We start from the raw sequence: 24,476 nt of genomic DNA, 5'->3' as shown, positions 1-24,476 counted from the left end.
TTCCTAAACATACAGCTCTGTAGTTACAGTTCCTCAAATCTATTTTTGTGACCTCAGATGGTGTTTTATATACAAATAATGGTCCATTTTGCTGCAAAAGTAATTGGCAGACCTGCAGCTGCCAGCAGTGTGAACTAATTGTTAAAAGTTGACATGTTATTGTCATAAAGTGCCATAATGGATTTGATTATTTCTGGATTTACCAGAGGTCCCTTCTCATGCATTAGTTTGCTTGTTAAACTTTGTTAAAATGGATGCAACCTTTTACATAGCAAAGGCAATTAAACTGCCATACTGTTGAATAAGGACTTGTAAACACTGAGTTGTACTAGGAGCAACAGCTATGGAGTAATCAGTGATTTGAGCAAGTACATTTAAAGTTTGTGGTTTCCATTCATTCAAATGTTAATTTACATACTTATAATTCATTATTCAATTGAAGCCTAGGCCACCTGTGTGTGTGAGTGTGTGTGTTTGTGTGTGTGTGTGTGTGTGTGGGCATATTTGAGTGTGAGTGTTAAATTCCAGCATGCAAATTCGGAGGTGTTTTTCTGCACTGCTACCTTCACAACATGTGGGTTGGTGGGGGTATATCTCAGTGTAAAGCAGGAAGTAAGTTAGGTCTCTTACTTGGAGGATGCCTATGTTGTGGTGGCTGCTTCCCCATTGTACAGATGGTGATGCCTTATAAACACTCTGTTATAATTGCAACACCACCGGCAGCCTAGAGCCCCCCTCAACACACTTTCTAACTGGCTCCATATTTCCTCACATCAGTTGCTGCTGCCAGACAATGGGGATATAATAGTCTACACTACCAGGCTCCATCCAGGACTCAAATAAAAAGGATCAGATCCGACAGTGTTTGCCTGGGAGTCCTGTCTTTTTCCATACACATCCATATGACCTCTGCTGCATGTATGGGCTTAACTACTGTACTCTGGCCCCCCTCGCTCCGCCAAACTGGCCAAACAGGGTCAGGAAAAAGTGGGGAGCAGGGTCCTCGGGGAGTTAGGGGGGGCAGGGGCACTGGTTCCAGGAGCCCATGGCCCAAAGCCTGTTTGTTTTCCATGGACACTGAGGGGAGCAGGAATGTGTGACATCATTCACCCAAAACAGAGGGGGTAGGGACTGTTAATAGCCTCCTCCACCACCGGCACATCCAAAAACAAGTATTTGATGCTATTACCTGGTGTATTCCATTGTTATTAGGGTTTATGGATGCAAGAAAACTCTTAATAATTGAGTCAGGGTACCACACAATAAACTGCATGCTATGTCTGAGTTAGCCTGTACTTTAAGTTAAACATTAATTCACAACGACACAAAAAAGTCCCAGGTCAAGGAAAGCTTTAAGTTCACTCCTGACAATGGTAAAGGGCCTAATAAGGCTTCATGGCCTGGCGGCTAAATGTCTGTCGTCATATTTAAAGTGAGTAACAGCGCAGAGTTCTTTTCTGTCTCTTTTAATATCACCAATCTAAAAATAAGCTGTGGCTTTTGTCTCACCTTTTTTTTTTATTGCGCCTAATTTGAATTATCGTTGAACTATTTTCCACCCCCACCCCCATCTCACTTTCTTTTATTAGTTGTCCTAACTCAATATAGGAAATGTTTGATAATATCACTCTCCCTGGGTGGAAGTATTCCACCACAATTTTTTATCGACTAAAAGTAGAAAATATTGGATTGAAAAGAGAGGTAGCTGGTAATATATTACAGTATCTAGCTAACGACTCAGTTTTTGAAAATATCAATGTACTAACAGTATATTTCGGGGCTTGTGTACGTTAGTAGAGAAATAACAGAACACGTTAGGACATGGACCACCCAAAATTAATGATAGTGCGCTTTTGAAATTACAAGACATGCAGTTTTGCTTAACAACATCCCTCACAGCATTCAAGTGTAACTTAATTGCGGCTCCTGTTGGTTTGAGCGCTGCGCCTTTAAAAACAAACTGTTCCCTTTAGTCCAAACTGTCTACCGGCCACGTACGGCTCCGTCCTCTCTGCGTTTAACCCCGCAGTCTCGTCGTCAACGATACTTTTAACAACCGCGTAGCCGTGAATGCTACGTCCCGTGGTTTTCGGCGACTTTAAATCACTTTTAACGATACAAGTTGCGCGGAGGAAAGTTTTGAATGGAGGCTCCCCGCTCAGCGCCATAAGCGGGCTTGTGAAGCGGGAGGAAGGGGGCAGTGTGCGGGGTCGTCCCGGCTATCGGATCTGGGATCTGCCTTCTGCCTTTATAATCAGACAGACGGCGGCTTGTCGAGGGCAGAGCTGGACGCGCTCACCGAGGACGAGGAGCGTCAAACTTTTCATTTTTCGTCCGGAGTAAACAGTCCGGGAAAGTTGGGACTAGCGCTTCAGCCTTGGTCTGGATTAATGTGAGAGTTTCTGCTGTCAGACTGCGAACTGCTGGACAGTAATATTTCATTCTCTTTTGTGGACTGCTGTGATTTTGGCTGCAACCTTTGAGTAAGCTACTTGTAACTCTTTTTCTTTATTTAAAAAAAAGACAAAAACTTTCAGAATGGATAAATACGAAGATTTGGGTCTAGAGGCAAGTAAATTTATCGAGGATCTGAACATGTATGAAGCCTCCAGAGATGGTTTGTTTCGAATGAAGAGGGATGCAGGTAACAATCCCGACTTTGAAGAGACCAGGAGAGTGTTTGCCTCTAAAATGACTAAGATCCACATACAGAAGCAGCAAGAGGAGATGGCAAAAAACAACCTGGCCATGAAAATGAACGGGGGTCATAACAACACGTATTATACTAAGGACAGGCCGCCGATCAACAGCTACAGACAGCCGGGCGAAGCGGCAGCAAAACCCCCCATACTGTCTGGCCCTGTCCCGGGTCAGTACGCACAGTATGACGGCCAGAAGCACCACACAGGCATCCAGTCTGAACTTCCAGCCGGCAGGACATACGGCTACGGAAACAATTACGATAATAAGGAGCGCCTTGAGCCACATTCATATCCACACCACACCCCGGCTCCCCCCAGCCCAGGAAGCACGTCTCACAGCGCGCCCACACATGCGGGTCACCCAGTCAGCCCCTCGGCCTCTTGGGCCCCCTCCAGGGAGAGCCAGTTTTCCCCCTCACTGCCTGGAACAGTCTCTGCCCCTCAGCAGCAGCCACAGCGCCAGCCTGCATCTCCTTCCAGCCACAGTCTTCCATCTCCGAGTCCTGGTTCTCAGCAGAACCCGGCTGTCACCCCACCAGTGAGGCGGAGTCCACCGTCCTCTGCCGGGCCATCCAGGGGATGGGCTGGAGAGGCTTCCGGCCCAGCCAAACCAGACCTCATCCCTGCCCTGCCTCTGAGTGCCTTCACTGGTGGAGCTGACATCCATGTGCAGCAGCCCTCTTCCCAGCCTGCTCCTGCTGTCCACCACTCACCACCCTCTACAACCTCCAGACCCTCTGCCACCCAGTCAGACACCCATCAGAATGGCCTTGCTCCTGCAGTCCCCTCACCTGTTCTCCCTTCACCGCCTCCTGAATCAGCTCAGGTCAGACCTCAAGGCCCTGGCAGTGTCTCTAAAACTATCAGCCCGGGTCCAGCATCCACCCCTGGACAGGCTTGTGCTGAACCTGAGGGTCCCTGCTCCAACAAGCCTGTCAAACTGCCCTGCCAGTCTCTGCACGTACAGCCTCCTGAGCAGGGACCTTCTGCAGCTGAATTAAAATTAGAAGCCATCACTAAGCGACTGGAAAAAGAGATGGATGCCCAGCCAAAAGCTGACTACTTTGGTAAGAAAGTTTAGACTACCATCATCAACAGCAGACTTCTGTCAGCTGGATAAAGCAGTCAAAAAGATGACTGCCCACCTACAGTTCAGAGGATAGTTTTAATTTTAGACATATGCACACTGTCTCAGCCTTTGTCTACTTTTATCTCTCTTTCCCTCACACATACGCACACACACACTTGCATGTCACAAGGTTGTAGCAGGATTAAGTGGCATAGTTTTGAGGTCGCCTCAGGTGTCATTGTGGTGTCCTTGATGGTCACTGCTGATATGATCGCTATGAAGCATGAGGCCTCTCTTTTTTTCTCTTCACTAAACCTTTTGTGAAACCGAGGGTTAAATCATTTTCTAATTTGTTTAATCTTGTTCTTAAGTTCTTCTGTGTCTGCGCTCTTGGCAGCCGTAACGAACTAACAATACAAGCTGGGGCCAAGGCCAACCATGAGAATGTTGCCCTCTCACCTTCTTTCAGCTTTCAGAGGTCTAATGGATTACTGTGGAGGCCTCATGGGTAACTGAAGACATTAGAAAGAGCATATTGATTAATTTTTTTCAAATCTCACATCTGTGAAAAACTTTAATTTACTGTTCCTTCCCTTGTCTGGTTTGTTTGGCTGGGAATTGGCATTCACTGTTTTCCAGATGACATCATCGCCACAGACCTGTGCTTGCACATTCCTCATTACTCTTTATGTGAGCATGCCATGCATGCTTGTGCACGTGTGCACACACACACACACACACACACACACAAGCACAAATCCACTGGGAACATGATAATGAATGACAACACCTGTGACTCTTAAAGTTCTGGCATCTGGAGGCAAATTACAAAGTACCAGCGCTATGCCTCTGTGTCATCTTTTAAAGATTTTCTTCTTTCGAAGGCACCACTTCTAATTCTATTGGAGATGACGTCACCTTTATATTAGATGTGTCTTTTATGAACTAAAACATGAGAAGTGAAAACTTGCCTCTGAAGAGTAATTAATACATGGCAAGTTTATGGCAAGAGAAAGACAGGCAGGTAGGGCTGGAAGTATGTCCACTATCAGCAGAGTCATATTCATAAATCTGCCCAAACACGCTTGTCTCTCATATCAGTGTGTAGCAGTTCTACTGGCTCTATCTGGACAGTGGGAGCTCAGTCAGGAAATGAATGTAACATTGAAAACAAAAGTGCTTTGCTGTGAGATCAGCTGACAGGGCGCTGTCACGCTCTCCAGTTTCTATCACTGTACTTTACTTTTCGTCTCTCTGATTGCCTGTGCTTTTGATCTTGATATAATACATACTGTAGGTTCTGTTCCCTTCCATTCAGGGGCTTAAGGTGTGTGATATATAGGTTATTACAGTGTGTGAGGGTGTCTGGTGCAGAGAATGTTAGTGCTCATGTGTTGTTGGCTGTGCATTTGGAGCCAAGGCAGGGCATCAAAATGGGACGTCCCACCTCGGCGGAGATAAACAGCGGGAGAGACCAGAGCGTGAGAGGCGTGATATCTTGTTTGAAGGGCTGTGAAGCTCACCCCCCCCCCACCTCATACACACACACACACACACACACACACTCCACCCCTGCCTCTTCATTAAAGGAATTTCCTGCTGGAATGTCACGGTGGTAATTCACAACCTTCCAAAGCCCCCTGGAGTGCCTACATTTGCTGTGTAAGGGAAGATGTTCTGGCGTACGTCACCGTCACGACAAGGCTCATAAAAGCACATAGACATGAATAATGTGGATATGTGGGAGAGCAGAGTGTCCAATCAGTAAAGTTTTAACATTTTATATATAGCATTAACACACACACACATACTCCCACATAGCCTGCACACATTTCCTGTGTGGACTTTCCCACTAGACCATGGCTCATCATCTGAGTCATGTTTTTTTATGCCAGAAAATAGCCTGCATGATGGACAGAGTCAGCTTTTTACATGCTCATGAACTTTGTCCTCTTTCCTGCAGGTTTCATTGATTTTAACTTGTGTAGGCATTGGGGAAGGGATTTGAGCGAAACTTCTTATTTCACTATGAAAGACAGTCATTTAAAGAGTTGAGCATATGTAGTTTATTTCATATTTGAGCACTTCCAGGCAGTTTTTTGTCATATTTTTAGATCTCATCTTTGTTCGACTGCTGTTATATAAGCACACATTCTTTGCGTCTTAAAGGACTGCAAATAATGTGCCTTTATATTTTTCTGCCGGTATCATGTCAGTATTTACCCTATCCAGTGATCTGTGTCCATATGCAGGGCTGGGATCCATCAGATTCCCAACCGTACACCCGGTGCAGATTGGCAGAACTGCAGCTGGAGCCTCTGGGAAAATGAGTCCGGTGCCAAATGGCTGCACCAGGGGAACACTGAGGAATGTCTAGAGAAAGAGAGCGCGAGGAATTTAAGAAATGAGTTCTGGAGATAAAAAGGGGAGGGGAGACCCAGACGAGTTGAGAGGTCCCTGCGGCGCAACTGAATGGATGACTAGACAAACGAAGAGATCCAGGGAAAGTTTGTGCTGGCTCCTTTTGTCCTCGGGCTTGGGAGAGGGCTTGAGTGGATGCGTAGATTTATAGCTCAAGTTCATCAAAGCTCTGGGACTTCCCTTTGTGCCCCCTTTTCTCTTCCCCTGTGTTTCACATACACAGTTGAGCCTAGGCGTTTAGTGTTGTGTTAAGATGGAGGATTAATTTATCCCATCTGGCTGTTGACTGGAAAGCTTCATCTTAACTCTTCCCAGGGATTCTTGGCTTCTGCTACTGCGAGTTTTATGTTCGTGTGTGTATGTGCATGTGGTCTGTTCATGTGCGCGTCTCTGTGTGTATCAGCTGGTCTATGAATATATGGGCTGTGGTATTTGAATGAAGTCAACGTGCTATGTCATTGCTGGGTGTGGTGTCTGCCCAGTGGGTATGAGTTTGAAAGCGATGCCGTAGACGTAGATGACACGGCTGCTGGCTTAGTTTACAATCAGACGTTTATGATGTGGTTGGTTGGTTACAAATGGATCTAATCTTGCATTTGGTGACAGAAGCTCTCTTTTATTGCTCACACCTCAAAGCTATCTTTACTAAGAAACCGTACACTCTGGGCTCACTGGGGGAATGATAGCAGTCGGTGTGGTACAGTGTGTGAAGCGGGGTTGGTTTTCAGGCAGTGAACCACTGGCCAGGGAGAGGAAAGCAGCTATGGACAGGGAGTTTTGACTGCTGGGAAAGGTGAGGGGTGGGGGGGAGAGGAGGGGTGAAGCTTTGGCTCCATGTTTTGACCCCCCTCACCCCCCTGCTAAAGTAAGCAGTCCCCTGAATAATCACGGTGTTTTGGAATATGGGACTCCAGCCAAAGGCAGATTTGTAGAGGTCCAACCAGAAGGGAGGTTGTTACCAAAACGAACACTGTTGGCCCCAAACAGTAAAAGAGAACAAAAAATGACTTGAAGTGCATATTCTGCTCTCTTTGGGCGTAGGTACAAATAAAAGCCATCAAAAACTGACCAGCGTCACATATTAACGAAATCACAATTAATTTAGGCCGAATCCATCCCCAGTATTTCATTTATGTGAGTTGTGTAGTGATTCCTGCTCCTTCTAAATTGAGAAGAAAACAGAGTGTGATTGAAAGGCACTTCCACTCAGGAGTTACATGAGGCCAGGACTACAATTTGTCTTTTCATGAGACCAAAATTACTTACATAACAGCAGAATTCTCTTGATTTGTAATAATATTATCCCATTGCACTCAGATTGTTCTTTCCAGCCATTTGGCCTCACTAATGTAGGCTAGGCAAAGTGTCCTCTGTTGTTGCATTAGGAGAGGCTTAGTTGAATTAGGTATATATAGCTCGGTTGTATATTGTATTACAGTCGGCCTATGAGGAGTCACTTTTGAACAAGGTTATTATGTGTGACTGTGTGTTTGTGGAGGAGGCAGACGCGTGATGTGTGTTGGGTTCAGTGGGAAACAGAAGTTTCTTTGACAGTGTTCAGGGAAGGACCAGGGCTGGGACAGGCCGGGCTGAATTTGGAAGAGGCCCCTTTCTTTCCCCTGAGCTTTCACACGCAAACAACACACACACACCCTTTACAGTTCTCGGTGCAATCTGCCGCCGCCCTCCTCCTCTGTCGCTGTCATTTAAACTTAATACTTGATGACTGGATGGCCATTTTTATACATGATGGATTTAGTAGCGAGCTGACTGCTCATCAGAGTCAGCAGTGATGGAGTTGTCACTTGTCATAGTCCATATGTCAGTTGTCATATCGTGTGGTGTCATACATGGCGTGCCTCCACCGACAGATCGTGTATGCGTATGGCTGTGAGAGGCTGACATGCGAGAAGAGAGATGATACTTTAATGTCGGGTCTCAGGAAAATGGCGTTGCATCCCCAGCGGCTGCAGGTCCCGTAAGAATGCAATGCACATGTGACAGATCACACAGACACCCCTGATTGTGCAAGATGCATCTAAAGTTTAATGAGCTATGAGATAATTTGTGATTCGTAGAAGCCTGACCTGTTGAACCCTGAATTACCTGTTTTAAGACATGGAGTGATTATTGTGCATACAGCTCACACAGGGCATAGAGAGAGAGAGAATAGCTTTTGCTTTCATGTGTCTTGGCCTTTTATCTTGATTCTTCCCTTTGTCTTTCTTTGATTTTGCCTTTGTGCATCTTGTGCAAATCTGTTCTGGGCGGAAGGATTGATTAATATTTAGGTAGCTAGAGTGCCAGGCACCTGTGTGTGTGTGTGTGTGTGTGTGTGTGTGTGTGTGTGTGTGTGTGTATCTGTATGGTGTGAATGTAGGAACACTTGGATTTTATCAAAGTATTCATAGGACAGACTTCTCAGTCTCTGAGCCAAGTCAAACAGGCAAATAGAGATATATTTCCCCTCTCAATGATACCGCACACTAACCGGCTTCCTGACTTTTGTGTAGTGATTTTTTTTGCTCACTTTCCATTGTTTTTGTCTAGTTTAATCTGATCACAGCCTCCGTGCCCGGCAGTCCTCCTTATCCTACAATAATAAAGTAATGGCATAACCCTCTGCTTCTGGTTCTCACTGACCTTTGTGTTAGAGTGCCGATGTGTATCTTGAACTTACAGCTCTGATTCAGTACACATTGCTGTGCAGTGTAGGGTGACTGCAGTGCTCATTGCAACTCAGAACGTTTTATTTCCAACTTGCACATTTCTGACCAGCGATGAAGAAGAAACCCCACCTTTTTCTCCACAGGGAAACCAACAGTGTATGCAGCAGTGTTTACTTAAGTAGTAAATTAACACTCTCACATTGATTCAATTCTTAAAATAACCAACAAAAGGTGATATGTTTCTGCCATTTTGCACGCCCTGACATTCTTTGAACTGAAATTGGAGTAACTGAACTCCTGAAATGATACCTGACTTTCCTACTTGTGTGGCTAACTTGCTTGTTCTTTGTTGTTTTGTCTTGCAGGGATCTGTGTGAAGTGTAACAAGGCAGTATATGGAGCCAACCAGGCCTGCCAGGCTATGGGTAGCCTCTACCATGACAACTGTTTCACCTGCAGTGCCTGCAGTAAGTACACACACACACACACACACACACACATGCACACACTCACTTACTCGCTAAGTGACTTTTGCCCCCATTCAGTGTCTCTCACCTTTCCTTTCTGGTCAAGTCACCTGTAAAGCTCATGTCACCACTTGACTAACAGGCTGCCAGAGCGCCTGTTCTGCTGAATGGAGGTGGTACCTTGTTCGTCAGTCACTTGCTGCCCCGAGCACAAACACACAATCATTTGCGGATTAGGGTCCTGTGTTGCTGGTGTTTGGTTTCTGGGTGTGTCAGACACTCCTCCAGCCCACACAAAGAGTGAGGAAAAGGCTAAAAAATAGGGAACAAGGTCATTCGTGGAGTTCAACCATTCATCCTGTTGGTCAATGAAATCCTTTCAGTATGACTCAGTTACAAATTTTGGTTCTTTTTTACTGTTTGAGAGCATTACTCATTGCAGCCCTGGACAGTCTTTTTGGATTCACTTCCTGTGCAGACTTGCTGTACTAATTATGTGCAGCCAGACTTCAGTTGATGTTCATTACCCTGACTGTTCTCATATAAGACTTGCCTGTAGTTTCCTGGTTGAGCAGCAGTGGATATCCCAGGCATATCTACCTCCTTGGTTTGGATGAACCCAGCCAATTAAAATCTCTCCTCCAATTACCAAGTGATGGGTATCTGGAACATGTGTGCCAGTGCGGTGACCCCTGCTCAGGCCCATTATTCTCAAGCACCTTTGACCTCAGTGGTCATGCCCCAGATTTGTGATTAACGTCACCATGTTTTCCTTTATCAGCCCTGTGTGTGTGTGTGTGTGTGTGTGTGTGTGTGTGTGTGTGTGTTTGTGTGTTTGTGTGTTTGTATGTGTGTGTGTGGAGTGGGTGGGGGTTAGCTATACTTGTGAGGACCAACTAATGAGAAACCACTGTTCTTGTGAGAACAATTCAGGTTGTAAAGACATTTTGGGTTGTCCTCACATGCTAGATCTGGCTTATTGGTCAAGTTTAGGGTTAAGGTTAGAATTTGAGTTTGGTTAAGGTTAGGGTGACACTGAAGTTGGTAATGGCTAAGATTAGGGAAAGGCTTTTGAGAATGAATGTTAATCAATACATTGTCCCCACAAATGTGATAAAACCAATCTGTGTCTAGGTGTGTGTGTGTGTGTGTGTGTGTGTGAAAAAGAGTGCCACTGATGCATGAAGAAGAGACTAATATATGCACCACATACCTCTCATAGCTTCCTCCATGTGAGGGCATAAAGGTTGTGCCTGCTGCGCCTGGCCCCAGGGGGGAAAGCATCCCAGCTGGGGAGGAATGCAGGAGCAGGGGCCCTAAGGAGGCTGGAGGCCTCAGGCGGACAGTAGGTGCTGTTATGTCAGCTGGGCCCACAGAGCACAATGCAGGACAGGGAGACCATTCAGTGGGAGCACCCACCACACGCAGCTAGACGGTAGGAGTACACAGGCCCACGTGTACATGCACATGCTGATGTATGCATGCATGTGCCCACAAACTGACACCTACAGATGAAGGACAGAGAGTCATCCTCATACACACAGTGCCCTCTTATTAGGCAACCCCTCTCATCTTCTTCCCAAATCTGTGTCTTGACAACCTCCACATTGGTGAGTTTCATAACAAGTCTTTATGACCGTGAACTTCCTCTAAGAGTCTCCACACTTCAGCCCCTCGAGGTGCCTGAGAGGCAGGGGAACATTCCTGGTGTCCAGGATTCAGTCCCTCTCTGCAGGGGGCTTCACACCAGGCTAATCATTGACTGTTTTCGAGCAGACACAGGCACGGCCTTCCTAAGCACCAATGGGAAGACTCAGAGCAGCCCTAAGCTGTCGTTTGGACCGGGGGAAGTCCAGTGGAGATTATGCCCTGTTTGTAATCAGGGACTGAGCTTACACAGTAGCCAAGCCAAATAATCTGTTGAGCAGGAAGGGGCGCCGTAGAAGGAAAGAGAAAGCGAGAAGCTGAGCAAAGAAAGCACAACCCGAGTTGGACTGCCAGTCCCAGAGGAGTTTAACTGGGAGAGAGAGCTTTAGGGGATGTAGATCTTTAACTCTGATCAGTAGACGCCTGAGAAAACTTGTTAGAAGGGAAATTGTCTGTCCTTATTTGAGATCCTGTTTATATGTAAAAAGAAACAGAAATGGAAAAGATTCGGGAACTGTGCGGACCACCCTGAACACTAAAATGAATACTACAAACACAATGTCTTTTTGCTGAATAAAACTGCATATGACTTACGAGGTGTGACTGGAATTTACTGTGAGAACAGTGGTCTGATTATGATGGAGCCGTATGAGGACAGAGGGCACATTTCTTCTCACATCAAGCCTTCGTAACATCAGGCCCTCGTCCCTGCCATTCAGTGGACTTTTAGGGAAAGCGACCAAAGATCTAATTGGTCATGAATGCGTTAACAGCTGCCGGATTGTTGTTGAAAGTCTTGACCAAAGCACCCAGGTGCTATTCACAGTCAGCAAATTACTGTAAGGTTTTTCTTTAGACATATGTGTTTTCAGAACAAGGAAAATGACTTGAAGCTTTTGAGATTTCACATCGGTGTGTGAAATTTATGTATTATGATGTCTTCAGTGAAAGTGTGATCGTGAGTCGCTTCTTCTCTGCATGGGATTAATAAAAGATAATTCATAGGATGTTTTGATTAGAAAATGGCTTTTGTTCTGTCCCTCAGGTATTTAACATTTTCATGAAAGAGTAATCGTCACAATTCTTTCCTGTGCTTTTTAAACAGTCAGCCCTGACTTCTGACTTTAATTAAGCTCTTATCTTTCCACAAAGCTCACAGCCTTCCCTCTCTGAGTCACTGGAAAAAAGACAGGAATGTGAAGAAGAGGAATGGCCTATATCTCCCTCTCACCCTCCCATCCTTCCCTGTGTCCGTAGGGACACGGTCCCCAAACTGTCTGTCAGTAATTACCCAAGGCCATTTCGACACCCTGGCTTGATCAAAATGTCTTGTCTCTTCTGAAGGTAGTTATTGTGCGAGCCTCGGCTAGAAACTTGATAACCGCGTCACTGCATTATTCTATCAAAGATAGATAATGTAATACTGAAGCAATGGTTCGGAGAATCTTGTGTGACGTTGATTTGAAAGATGAATCATGATGTCGGCTGATGTTTCTTTTCTTTTTTTTTTTTTTGAGTCTTTGTTCTTGCTTTTGTATTGTCTGTATTATTCAAACTCGAACAAGAACAAGTGGGATGCGTCTTTCTTTGGCTCCTCAAGGGGATAAACCTTAGACACTCAAACTCTCATAGGTGTCTTGTTACTCCTGATTTAAACACAGCAACAGGACTTTTGGGAGAGAAAAGGGTTAACCCTCTACCCTCAGGAGAGAGATGACAGGTCAAACTCTTTGGCTGAACTCTGTTTGTCCCTCGTTGGACTAAAATAGCCTCTTGCTTCCTGATGGCACATCAGTGTTTTTTAGGGCCCGTTTTTTGTTAACCATGCTTATCTTATTGGTGATTGCACTTTCCTCATATTAAACAGGATATTTGTGAGTTTATTTTCTGGTTTGCCTAAGCCTACACAAGCATGTGGGAGCTGGGGAGATGAAGAAGGCTCCTATTCACCAAAGTTAACCCCCTCCTCTCTGCTCCTGTCCCCTCCCTCACCTCCCCACTCTGAAAATGTGTGGAATGTTCCTTCTTCCTGTGGGACCTGGGCAGGAATAGCGATGTGAAGTGAGGTGTGTGTGTGTGTGTGTGTGTGTGTGTGCTGCTATGAGGCAGAGGATACATAGGAAGCCAGATCCAGACTATAGAGCAATTACAGTGCACAGACAGGCAGGAAGTGCACGCAGCATGTGGAATGACAGTGTGGAGGGAAGAAAGAAGAAGAACGGCATGGGCCTTGGCCCGTCTGTGCCACGAGAGCCAGTGGAGCAGAGTGTTTAATCAGTTACACCTGCCTGATAATTGGATTCAATCACACCATTTTCCCCTTGCGGTTGCGGCCGCGGCGGCAGTCAGATCCAGATGTGTTCCCAGTCCAGCCGCAGCCCGGCTGGACTGGGACTGTGTCTCAGCAATATTACATTAAGACATGGAGTCGCCGTAGAGCCATCCCTGTGATTTATCTGCCTTGGATTTTGCTGGACATAATGAATTCTGCAAGAGAGTACATTACCTTTGAATGGCTGTAATTAATCACCTCAGTCTCGCTACATTGTCGGAGCAATTTATTTTCTGAGACTGGGCACAGGCACGCGTAACATTTTCCACAAAGCTCTCACAAATATGTCTACGCTCTGTCATTGACTTACCTTTAGGAATCTGCTTAAATCCACGCATTGTAATTCAATAATGCAAAAAAAAAAACAGATTGGTTATTTTTCTTCTAAGAAGCCAGGTTTCAGAGAGCTCGAAGCCGCGGTCTGCTCTTTGTTTCTTGAGAGAACTGAATGAAATGTTGTTCTGTCTCTGATTGGCTCTGTGTGTTCCCGCAGGTCGAAGGCTGAGGGGGAAGGCGTTCTACTATGTTGGAGGAAAGGTGTTCTGCGAAGAGGACTTTCTGGTGAGTGGTCAACACAAAATAAGTAAATACCTTTACTGAGGTACGTGTGTGACAGCTGGGTGTCCGCAGGAAAATGTTAGACGTCATTAAATAGTCTAAAATTTAACTTTATCAACTTTTATCAAATTTCATTTTTCTATCTTTTAGTTTCATTTTGTAAAAATTGATCATGTACAGGTCAATCAAAATACAATTTAAACTCTGAACCTTGTAGCTTAACCTAGCTCACTTTCTACGTACTCTCATGTTACACTTACTGAACATCCACACTAGAAACCAGATCATTTTCTTTAGAGAGAAACAGACAAACTCACAAACAATCCTTGGCCTTAGTAAACAAATAAAGGAGTAAATTATATAAAAACAAAATCCTTGTCTTTTCCAGAAGGCAATTCTTGAGACAAGTGAGGGAATATCATAAAATTTTGCCAGTTAAGTTATTCACCAAACATAATATTTATTTTCACTTAATGTTCATTTTCCTGTCTGAATAATATTACATATAAATGTAAAAAAAAATACCCTGTAATGTGTTCAAAATTTTGATCAAAGAAAAAAAAAAAGACATCATGTTTATATAGGTTATAGAAATACAACTTAAATGATGGAAAGTGACATAAAAGTCAGGGAATTTGCTTTTTCCTTTTGTTCTATGTGAGTAAAAGTAGACAAATTGAAGTCACTGTCACACAAAATCATGTATGAATATCATCAGTATGCTGCTAATCTGTAGCCCATAATCTGTCAACATACAACTTAAATATGAAATTGAAGGCGGAGGCTTTGACCTTGTGGTCTAGTTTCCAGCATCTCGTGCCGCCATGCCATATCAGTTTGCTCCCTTGGGTGGCGTTGGAGGAGGCGGGTCAGTAACCGGAGAGTTATGATTACATGTTTCAAAAATGTTCAAGTTTCAGTTTATTGATAAACAGAGGCGGCCACTTTGCTGTACAGCTGAAAACCTGTGTGTGCTGTGATAGAAAATCCATCCAGTTTAGTTTCATGTTGTTATCTGAAAGTATTTCCAAAGTGTTTTTCCACATTGTCCCTCTGGTCACACCTTCCGCAGCACTGGGTTTGTTTTTACCCTTGGAGCCCTCTCAGAATAAAACCCTCATCTAATCTACCTCCCGGCACAAGCTCTCTTTAGTTGCTCAATTAAAATATAAATTTACATTGAATTAAATGTTCTTTTATTCCACTCTCTTCTTTGTGCTGTTAATTGCCTCTCCTCTTCTACCAGGCCTTACAGTGTGGCCTCTTTTTCTCTCTGACACTGGTCATGCTCATACACTAATAAAGCTTCTGCTGATGGTGTATGGATCTTGTATCCCATTTGCAAATTTGCCTTGAATAGTTTTTGCAAATAGATGTGCCTTTAACATGCTTGGAGTACCGGATGGGTGGGGTTTGGCACTTTAAATATTAGGAAGATGGCAATCACTAAAAGGTACACTAAATTGACTTCCAACTACTTTCCTGTGATTACCTTAATATCCACACATCCATTATATTGTCCTCTGTGGCAAACCTAGATTAATAGTAAATTGCTTTTGGATTTTTGAGCCAGGTCAAAAAGTCACACAACACAAAGGATGTGCTCCGGCAGCTGACTGGAGTTCAGATACGTTCTAAATATGTTTTTGGGGCTGATTTCACATGGGATTTTTCCTGAGAGACATCATAGAGCTGCAGAGTGATCAGTCTGGTTTCATCAAAAAACGATCTGTAGGTTCTTGCTACAAAAAATGAGCTGTATTTTGGACTGACACACTGAAAGGACTGAGGATGACTTGTCTTATCCACTGAGGACCTAAATGCTCTTCTTTGTCTTGTTGATATCATCACTGTTGTGTCTTCTCTGTCTGTTTCAGTACTCTGGTTTCCAGCAGTCTGCCGACAAGTGCAACGCCTGTGGACATCTGATCATGGATATGGTGAGTGTCCCTGTGTGTGTGTGTGTGTGTGTGTGTGTGTGTGTGTGTCAGAGGCAGATGCCCTTAGTCGAAACATGGAGTCACTTCACTCTAAATGAGCTTCCTGTGAGCACATCTGGATAAAAGCTCTGGAGGAAGTGGTGGCTCTGCATGTCTCTCTCTCTCTCTCTCTTTCTCTTTCTCTCTCTCTCTCTCTCTCTCTCTCTCTCTCTCACACACACACACACACACACACACACACACACGCACATGCACATGGGGCTCATGGGTAACCAAAACAGATACACACACAGGATGTCATCACAAAGTAGTTGTGGAAATGTAGCAGCATATGAGGGATTTCCCATGACATGAACGTACACATGTCTTCCATACAGACCCAGCAGACGGAGATGAAGGAAATGTCTCCATTTTTATTGCACTGCCTCCCCCTCGCACAGCCACATTAAAGATGGTATATGTTGCTACAGGCAAATGTGCTGTACATGATGACTGGGAATGTTCTTGCATAAGTTATGGAAAAACTAAATAGTTGCAGAGTACATTGTTTGCCTATTAATGTTATTCACATTTCATTTTCCTATTCGTTTCTACCTGAATGGTTACAATTCACGCAGCTCTGTGTATTTAACGGTAGCTGTCATCCACCTCAACATGAAATCACTCATTTAAATAGCAGTGTCTATTTATTTGCTGTATTTTTCTTTCTTTCAGTGCATTTGGTGGACATGGTTACTTGTTCTATTATCCTCATATATTGTCCTCATTGCGCTGTATGGACTTACTCTTTGCCATGTCCTATTCTTTGCTGCTGAGATGACCCAATTTCCCCACAGGGATCATTAAAGATTCATCTCATCTAAAAGCAAAATTTTTTTAGAACAATGGCTGAACAATGGATACAAATAGAGGAGAAAAAATATATTAAAAAGGATATTGATCCCCTAATATTCTGTACTCATTTTTTCTCTTTATAGATCCTGCAGGCCCTCGGGAAGTCGTACCACCCCGGCTGCTTCCGCTGTGTCATTTGTAATGAGAGCCTTGATGGAGTGCCTTTCACTGTGGACACTGAAAATAAGATCTACTGTGTCAAAGACTACCACAGGTGAGCTACTGCTCTCTTGTTCTCGCATTTATAGTCCATAGACCTTAAATTATCTATTAAAACATGAATTCCTTTAGTTTAATGCCAAATTTTTGATATTGTTTGATATTGTAAGAAAAAAATCACAGCACAGCGCCTTCAGTTTCCTCTGCTGCTACAGCATCAGGTTGAGAACATCTGCCCAGCTTGACCGAGTTTCTCTGCCACGTGTGGCAGACACTCGAGAAGCATGCCGGGAGGAAGGGGGAAGGGAAGGGAGAAAAGATCACTGTCCAGTGAAGGGTGGCAGCAGTGGCATTTGCTCCTCGCAGCCAAACTCAACAGAAACATATTTTCCGGAAGAAATCAAAGCATGTGGCTTCTGAGTGAACAATCAAGGTTTTGTGTGTGTGTGAGAAGCACATGGATTTTCTTCATGATAACCATCTGTACAAACTGGAGTAACATCAAGAACACTTTAAGTGCCTAAACAGTAACTCAGTTCAATTATACCCACTCGTCTCCCTGCTTGGCGCTTCTCCTGCTCAGTCAAGTAGCTGGCTGATGACCATCTAGCTGCTGCACATATAATCTTAATGCTGATTCAATTAGGGCAACTTTTGTGTGCATATGTATGTGTGTTTGTCTTTTGGCCACAGTCATGCCTGTCTACGCTGAGAGGGCCTTTGTTATTCCCTCAGACATCCAGGTGCCAGCCATCTGCCGACGTGTGTGTGTGTGTGTGTGTGTGTGTGTGTGTGTGTGTGTGTGTGTGTGTGTGTGTGTGTGTGGAAATAATGAATTCATTTTGCTTTTTGTTTTTCTAGTCTTTTTTGGGACTGGGGGAATCACATGTGTGAGGGAGAGCCAGCACATCTGCAAACCTGGCATCTCCTTAGTCAAATCAGGAGCTTAGATTTAGAGAGAGGAAGAGGGAGCAGCAGCTCAGCTCGTCTAAGAACTGAGAACGACGCCACATAGGAACAATAATCTTTACATTCAGTGTTCACGTGGAATGAAGTTCAGTCGAACAATTAAATTCACATTGCTTCATTTCAAACAAATGATTGAAGTTTTTTATTTTTTCGTCCTCTCTCCCAGGGTCTTGGCCCCTAAATGTGCAGCCTGTAACCAGCCCATCCTGCCCTCAGAGGTAAGCCCACATCAGCCTCTGCTATATGTATTTTGGATGATTGTGCTCTTTGCGGTCCAGGCCATAGTGTCGTGTTACAGCAGCACTGTGAGGTATAGCTGAAAGTCTTGTGGACAGTCTCAGCTTCGGTGTTTTGCAGCATGTTCACTTATTGCTACCACAAATGTCGCCTGCCTCAGTTTATAAGCCACTCTGAAAATTTAAAAAAATATATAAATCAAAAAAACATATTACGAAGGCATGTTTAGTCTATTTAGGAGATAAATGCTGGGTTTTTTAATGAAGGCAACTTTGGTAAATGTCCTGTAAAAGATGACAGAAATTTAAATCTAAATGTACCAGGGAGTTTGGGTTTTTAAAAAGGTCTTTAAAAAATCTTCGATTGTCATAAAATGTCTTAATTTCAATCTTATAAATATTAGGCCATAAAAGTCATTAACTAGTCAGTCTTTTGAACTTATGACATCTTAATTTAGACATTTTATCTAATTCCATTTATGTATCTATTTCTTCAGTCAAAATCAGTCAGGTTTTTCTGCATCAGAGTCGACATTTTGGATGTTATGAAACTCTAAGCCTGCCACAGAACCTAATACTGCCTATATTATTGTCGGTTAACCCAAATCACTTGATACTTATCTGTAGAAAGAAATCCAAGAAAAGCATTGTTCCTCTCCCAGGTTCTGTGTAAAAAAAGAAAAGATTTAGATTTATTGTAGTAGCACCTTGCTCCTTGTTATATAGCCTAGAGGAAACTTTTATAATAGTTTATAGAATTTAGTAAAAAATAATTAAATAAATAAAAAAAATGACCATATTCCCACCTAAAATTTACACCTGTGGAGGAACAAATGTGTAATACTTACCTTTATACCTGAAATGCTGAATTGGGTTAGGGTTATCAGTCAGTATTTAATCAGTCTTAAATTTTACAGTTTGTTTTAAAAAGGCCCCCAGAAGCAGTACATGTACCTTTATAATACCTGTAGAGACCCCCTGCCTGCCTCGCCGTATAAACTCGTTCAGCCCCCCGACCCGCTTCTCTCAGAGGCACTCGGTGAATCTGAGTAGAAAGCCAGATGTGAAGACAGAGTTGGTCGGTAGTGGCATGTATCAGCTGTCCCTCCTAGTGTTTCAGGGTCGAGCCCTGCAGGAAGAAGTGAGGATGATATAATGTGTGTCACATGATCAGGTAACCCTTTTAAGACACTGTTTAGATGTAGAGAGGCCAGAGAGGCATTTTCAGCATGCATCATATGAGCAGCTGTATGTCTTTTGTCTGGTAAGTCTTTCACCTTGACCTGTTGAGCAGCCAGGAGATATGAAATCCATATCTGCTCACATTTACTCAGCGTGTGCCAAAACAAACAAACACTTCAATATTGCCATATTTCCCACTAGACTATAGGTCAAGACAGTGTGAGACGCAGTAGGTCTGGGCTGGCATTTGAGGTGGTGTTGAAGAAAAGGAGATGGATAAAAGCTAGAAGCACGATTTACACTCAAGCAGAACATGATTGCAGACGTAACCCTACTTCTTTAAAGAAATGTCCTAAATTAGAGTTGACTTTGCTGGAATGCCCCCTGCCTCCCCTTTTAGCAAGCAGTGAGGCTGGTATTCAGGGAAGGGGCAGTGTGCTATATGTATGTGTTTGGTGCAGGATGATCCGTGTGTGCTGGCGGGGGGGTTGGTAAGTTTATCTTGGGCTTGAATGCAAGTTGTTTTGAGGAAGTCCGATTGAATTCCCCTCACAGGCTCATATTGTAACCGGGAATTTGGAAAAGGAAATACAAGCACCTCCTCGCTTTAGTTTAAGTTCCAAGTTTATTTAGACCACCAGATCTATGTTTGAGGACAAAATCTATCCAGTGGACTGTTTTATTTTCTATATGTGCAGCTTTACATGCCAGAATGTAAATCATAATTCATGAGGGTGAATAGCTAATTTTCCATTGGGTTATTTCATAAATTATGGTGACATTTTATTTTGACAGACTGAGGAGTTAAACAGAGGAAGTGTACTGGAGTGTTTTCTCAGTTGTCTGCCTGCATTTCTCTCCAGGGGTCTGATGAAACCATTCGAGTTGTATCCATGGACAAAGACTATCATGTGGAATGCTATCACTGTGAGGTGGGTACAGGCAAGCCACATTTCTCTCTTGCAAACGTGGCATTTCGATTCATTGGAAAACATTCACGCTCATTGGCCCTAAGCTAAGCCCTTTCTGAATGGCTCATTTAAAGAAAAACTAATGAGGAGATCCCAAATCTTAATTGCAGCCATGCTGGTAATTATGCACCGCCAAGGAGAGCAGGTACACGACACCTCATCACCGCTATCTTGCCATTTTACTCAAGTGCCTCTCCTTTCTCGCCAGAGGCTGATTGACAGCTGGAATTCCTCCTGCTCATGAAAACAAAAAACACTGAGTTGCAAGGAGACGAGCATCTTTGATAACAGCTCCCCATTAAAGAAGCATTTAACACTTCAGAATGGCTGAGACTCGGAAGTGGCGGCGACCTTGTCGTGCTTTGTGTTTATCTTTCAAACTAGCTAATCAGTCCAAAGTTACTCTAAATGAGGAATGCCTTAAATTTATTTTTGTCTTTAAAAACATGTACCCCTGCCAGTACTTTGAACCATTTGCAGAAAAAGAAAAGCTTTACTATACGAACCAGGCCAGGTTTTAGGAAATCTCAGTATGGGTATATTGAACAGCTGTTAAATTTACTCCCAAGTCGGTTTAACTTTTTTGGAAAAGTATTAATGGAACTGTGCTATATAAAGGCTGGATCTGTCGCTGCAGAGGCCCTTAATGCTTGTCCATGTGTTCAGCGTTTGGAAATAGTGTGACCACTGAGTGGAAATCAGACAGTTCTCCTGTTTAAATAACGTTCCAGGGGATACGTTTCTTATCATCTGCATTCCTGTTTTGTGTCTGTCCAGGATTGTAAGATGGAGCTGAACGATGAGGAGGGTCACCGCTGCTACCCTCTGAATGGTCACCTTCTCTGCCACTCCTGCCACCTGAAGCACATCCAGCCCGGCAGCTCCTCACCCATCACCACCGCCTCCTTCCAGCACTAGTTGTAGGTAGAGGGCGCCACCTTGTGGAAAACTGAAGGAAAGGCCAGACATTGACTTGGGAACAGACAGAGAAATTCTTGTTGTAGAGAAACTGATTGATGTGTGTGTGGTATGACCTATATTTTGACAGGAATTTTAGCAGTCTCCAATTATGCAAGGTATCATTATACCCAAAAAAGGTGTAGAACCAAATGAAATAATGCACCAAAGCCCCATTTTGAATGCAGTGAACATTGCATTATGCCCACTGAACACTGACTTTGCAGAAAACTCGCCCTATGATTTTTTTGTGTAAATATCAGTTGCATTGGCTTTGTAAATATCTTAATTCTAAACTCATTTTAGACTCTGTGCCTCGACTTCAGTTTCAGTTTGCCGTTACACTTCACAAATGCAGATGGTGCGCTCACATATTTAAGTGATCTGTGAGCGCACAATTTAAAATATGTGTATAGCCTACGTAGTCTACTCAGAGGTTCCAGTAAATGAAATTATGTGAATTCCATTGTGGGATATGACACAAAACACAGGTACCATACATCGATGGCTTGCTGGCTCACTAATGAAGCTGCTTGAAACCAAAACCTTTTTTTTTCTTTTTTGAAGTGTGAAATACACTGACTCCCACAAAGCACATAAGGCCAACATTGTTATTTGTTTCTTATATGTAATAATGCCATAAGTTATTTCAAATACAAACTTTAGAATACATTAAATTAGTATACTTGAACCAGAAAATGTCACTCTCTTGTCGTGATGGCACAGTGGGTGAGAGTTTGCCAGCCTCCGCCTTGTTTATGCCACCATGTGCGAAGGACTGGTAGTTCCACTCTCATGCATACAAATCAGTATTTTGATTTTGTTATGTCAGCGGGAATGCGGGAAATAGATAAATTATGTATTTCTGTAGTTAAAGAACTACTATCTTTTTGTCACACAAAGTGTGTTCTTTCCAGCACTTATGAAGACTGCAAGATGTATGAGTTTCTTGGGCAAGCGTAAAGAAGTTTACCAAACATATGACAGTGTACCTCTACTGGTATTGCGCCCGTAGATCTATATATTTTGTTGAAGTTTTGAAATAACACATTTGCAAACATGTATTTAAAAAAAAAAAAGTATTATAGGCCTACATTTACTTATTTTTGAGGTATTTCGATTTTTGTGAATAACCCCTTGAACACTAATTTGTTTTGAAGTGTAAAGTGTACATGTCTGGTTCAAATTGTATTCATGCCCTGTAAGTTTACTAAAATAATTGAAGGAAGATGTGCTGCAGAGCAATTCATAGCCAGATGTAGATTAGGATAACAAGCCAACGTATACATATGTGCTGTATGATTGTTTAAATAAATAAATAAATGCGTTGCAAACCATGTGTATTTGTTTGTTGGTCATATAAATCCATTGCTATTATTTATTCAACATCACACTTTTAAGTCACATCAGAGAGTAAAATTGTTTCAGTGTCACATTGACAGGCAGATGGTTGCACTGATCTGAGATATATCTGAGCAGCAGGTTCACACTGTATTTTACTAAGTTGGGTACTAGACCTTCTTGTCTTTCCTTTCCTTTCGTCAGCCTTTGACGTCATAGTCCGATATTATGCATGCATGATAAAGTATGCATGATGTTACATACGTCATAATATTGGACTATGATGTCAGAGCCCACAGAGTAAAGGGTCAACTCGGGTTTGATCAGTGGTAGATTCTCAACATGAATTGTGTGAAGAACTGGTTTTGCACCAAACTTTTCTACCCAAGGAAAAACAACAAGGTCCATCCGGAGTCTCCTCCGGATGAGGCCACGGCGGCCACCCCCACCGAACCGCAGAGGCAGTCTCCTGCCCACCCAAACAGCACTCACCCAGGCGAAGACCGGTTGGGTGCACACAACGCCGTGCTGGACCAGCATGGCCAACAAGAGCCCGAAGGCAGCACCCCGCTCCCCTCACCAAACACATCTCCCGCTGGACACAGCAGCGGGTCCGACCCGTATGCCGCTACAACCAGGACTGAGTGTGTGATTAATACTCTCCACGCCTACACGAACCGAAACAGGCACAGCACCACTGAGTTTGTGCAAATCCTTGAAGCCACCATGGAAGAGGTGTCAGGTATGATCTCCCAGCTGCAGGCCGGCCTCCCCTCTGGAAACATAGCGCCAGCTGAGCAAAGCGGAGCCGTGGACACAGAGAAAAAGGCCAAAAAGTGCCGCGATATCATAACAATCGTGATGGAGTATTGTCTTGAATTATCACACGTGATATCTCGCGGTCAGAACAAATCCATGGAGCTGATGAAGCGTCTGGATGTGGTATCGAACATGGCATTCACCTGCAGGAAACAGCTGGACGTGTTAATCACACAGGACAAAGACAAAGCCAAACGCCCTAGCCTGTGGAAGAGGGTCCGCTCAAGAATGGCTGGACTTTGGAGTAGCGCCAAAGGATGCCTGAAGACACTGGGCCGCTGGTTGGACGAGAAGATGCAGCGGGTTCCTATGGACGCTCTTATGTTTGTCGTGATTTTTTGTGTGGGAGTAGTTACACTATCAGTACAGTTAATTCTTTTCGCTACCATTTGGGCCCTCTGCTGCGGACTTGAAGAGCTTGAACGTAAAATTGTTGATCTCCAGCAAGAAAATCAGGTAATTATTGAGGCACAAAAATGCACCATTACCGTTGTAAATGTCTTGTTGAGGCGCGCAGGCCTTCTGCCTAGTCGGCATAGGCAGTTGCCTAGGGCCTCATCTGCTAGAGGGATGGGCGATGCAAGGGCGCAGGGGAGTAATTAGGCTATGCCTAGAGCGCCAACATAGGCAGGCACTGGCCACAGCCTAGGCATGCATTTTGAATCATCTTTAATTAATATATGTTCATATTCACATGTCGTTATTCACCAAAATGACATTTGCATCTAAAATACGACCAAATAAATGTTATATTTTTATCAAATCTTTATTATTTTCAGGAGTAGCCTACACTCCTGATCAAAATCTTAAGACCAGTTGAAAAATTGCAAGAATTTACATTTTGCACTGTTAGATCTTAGAAAGGTTCTAAGTAGAGCTTCAAAATGCAAAAAGAAGAAATGGGAGTGAGACAAAAAAAAAAAAAAAAAAAAAAGAGTAAGCAATTTATTGCAAACAACCATTAAACTGAAATAGGCTGTTCATCAGCTGATCAAAAGTTTAAGACCACCGCCTTTAAAAGCCCAAATCTTCGCAAAAAATGTGGATTCAGTGTCATTTTCTGTCAGGTATCCACACTGTCATGACCTCTGGCATTTATCTGGTCTCTGATCTGAGCTGCTGTTAACTTGCGATTTCTGAGGC

General features: G+C 43.6%; 1 protein-coding gene across 1 annotated transcript; it reads left to right on the top strand.

The window, feature by feature from the left end:
- Positions 1 to 2,006: 2,006 nt before the first annotated feature.
- On the top strand, positions 2,007 to 22,462 carry limd1a (LIM domains containing 1a). Its single transcript, XM_030073376.1, has 8 exons — positions 2,007 to 3,769; positions 9,227 to 9,328; positions 13,801 to 13,868; positions 15,743 to 15,805; positions 16,783 to 16,913; positions 17,994 to 18,045; positions 20,109 to 20,177; positions 20,994 to 22,462. The coding sequence occupies exons 1-8, from the start codon at positions 2,539 to 2,541 to the stop codon at positions 21,132 to 21,134; spliced, it is 1,857 nt and encodes a 618-aa protein (XP_029929236.1). The 5' UTR covers positions 2,007 to 2,538; the 3' UTR covers positions 21,135 to 22,462.
- The last annotated feature ends 2,014 nt before the right edge of the window (positions 22,463 to 24,476 follow it).

This window comes from Myripristis murdjan, chromosome 16 (assembly GCF_902150065.1).
Source record: "Myripristis murdjan chromosome 16, fMyrMur1.1, whole genome shotgun sequence".
Taxonomy (NCBI): Eukaryota; Metazoa; Chordata; class Actinopteri; order Holocentriformes; family Holocentridae; genus Myripristis; species Myripristis murdjan.
The sequence above is the reverse complement of the archived record's forward strand: the minus strand, read 5'-3'. Positions and strand labels throughout refer to the sequence as shown.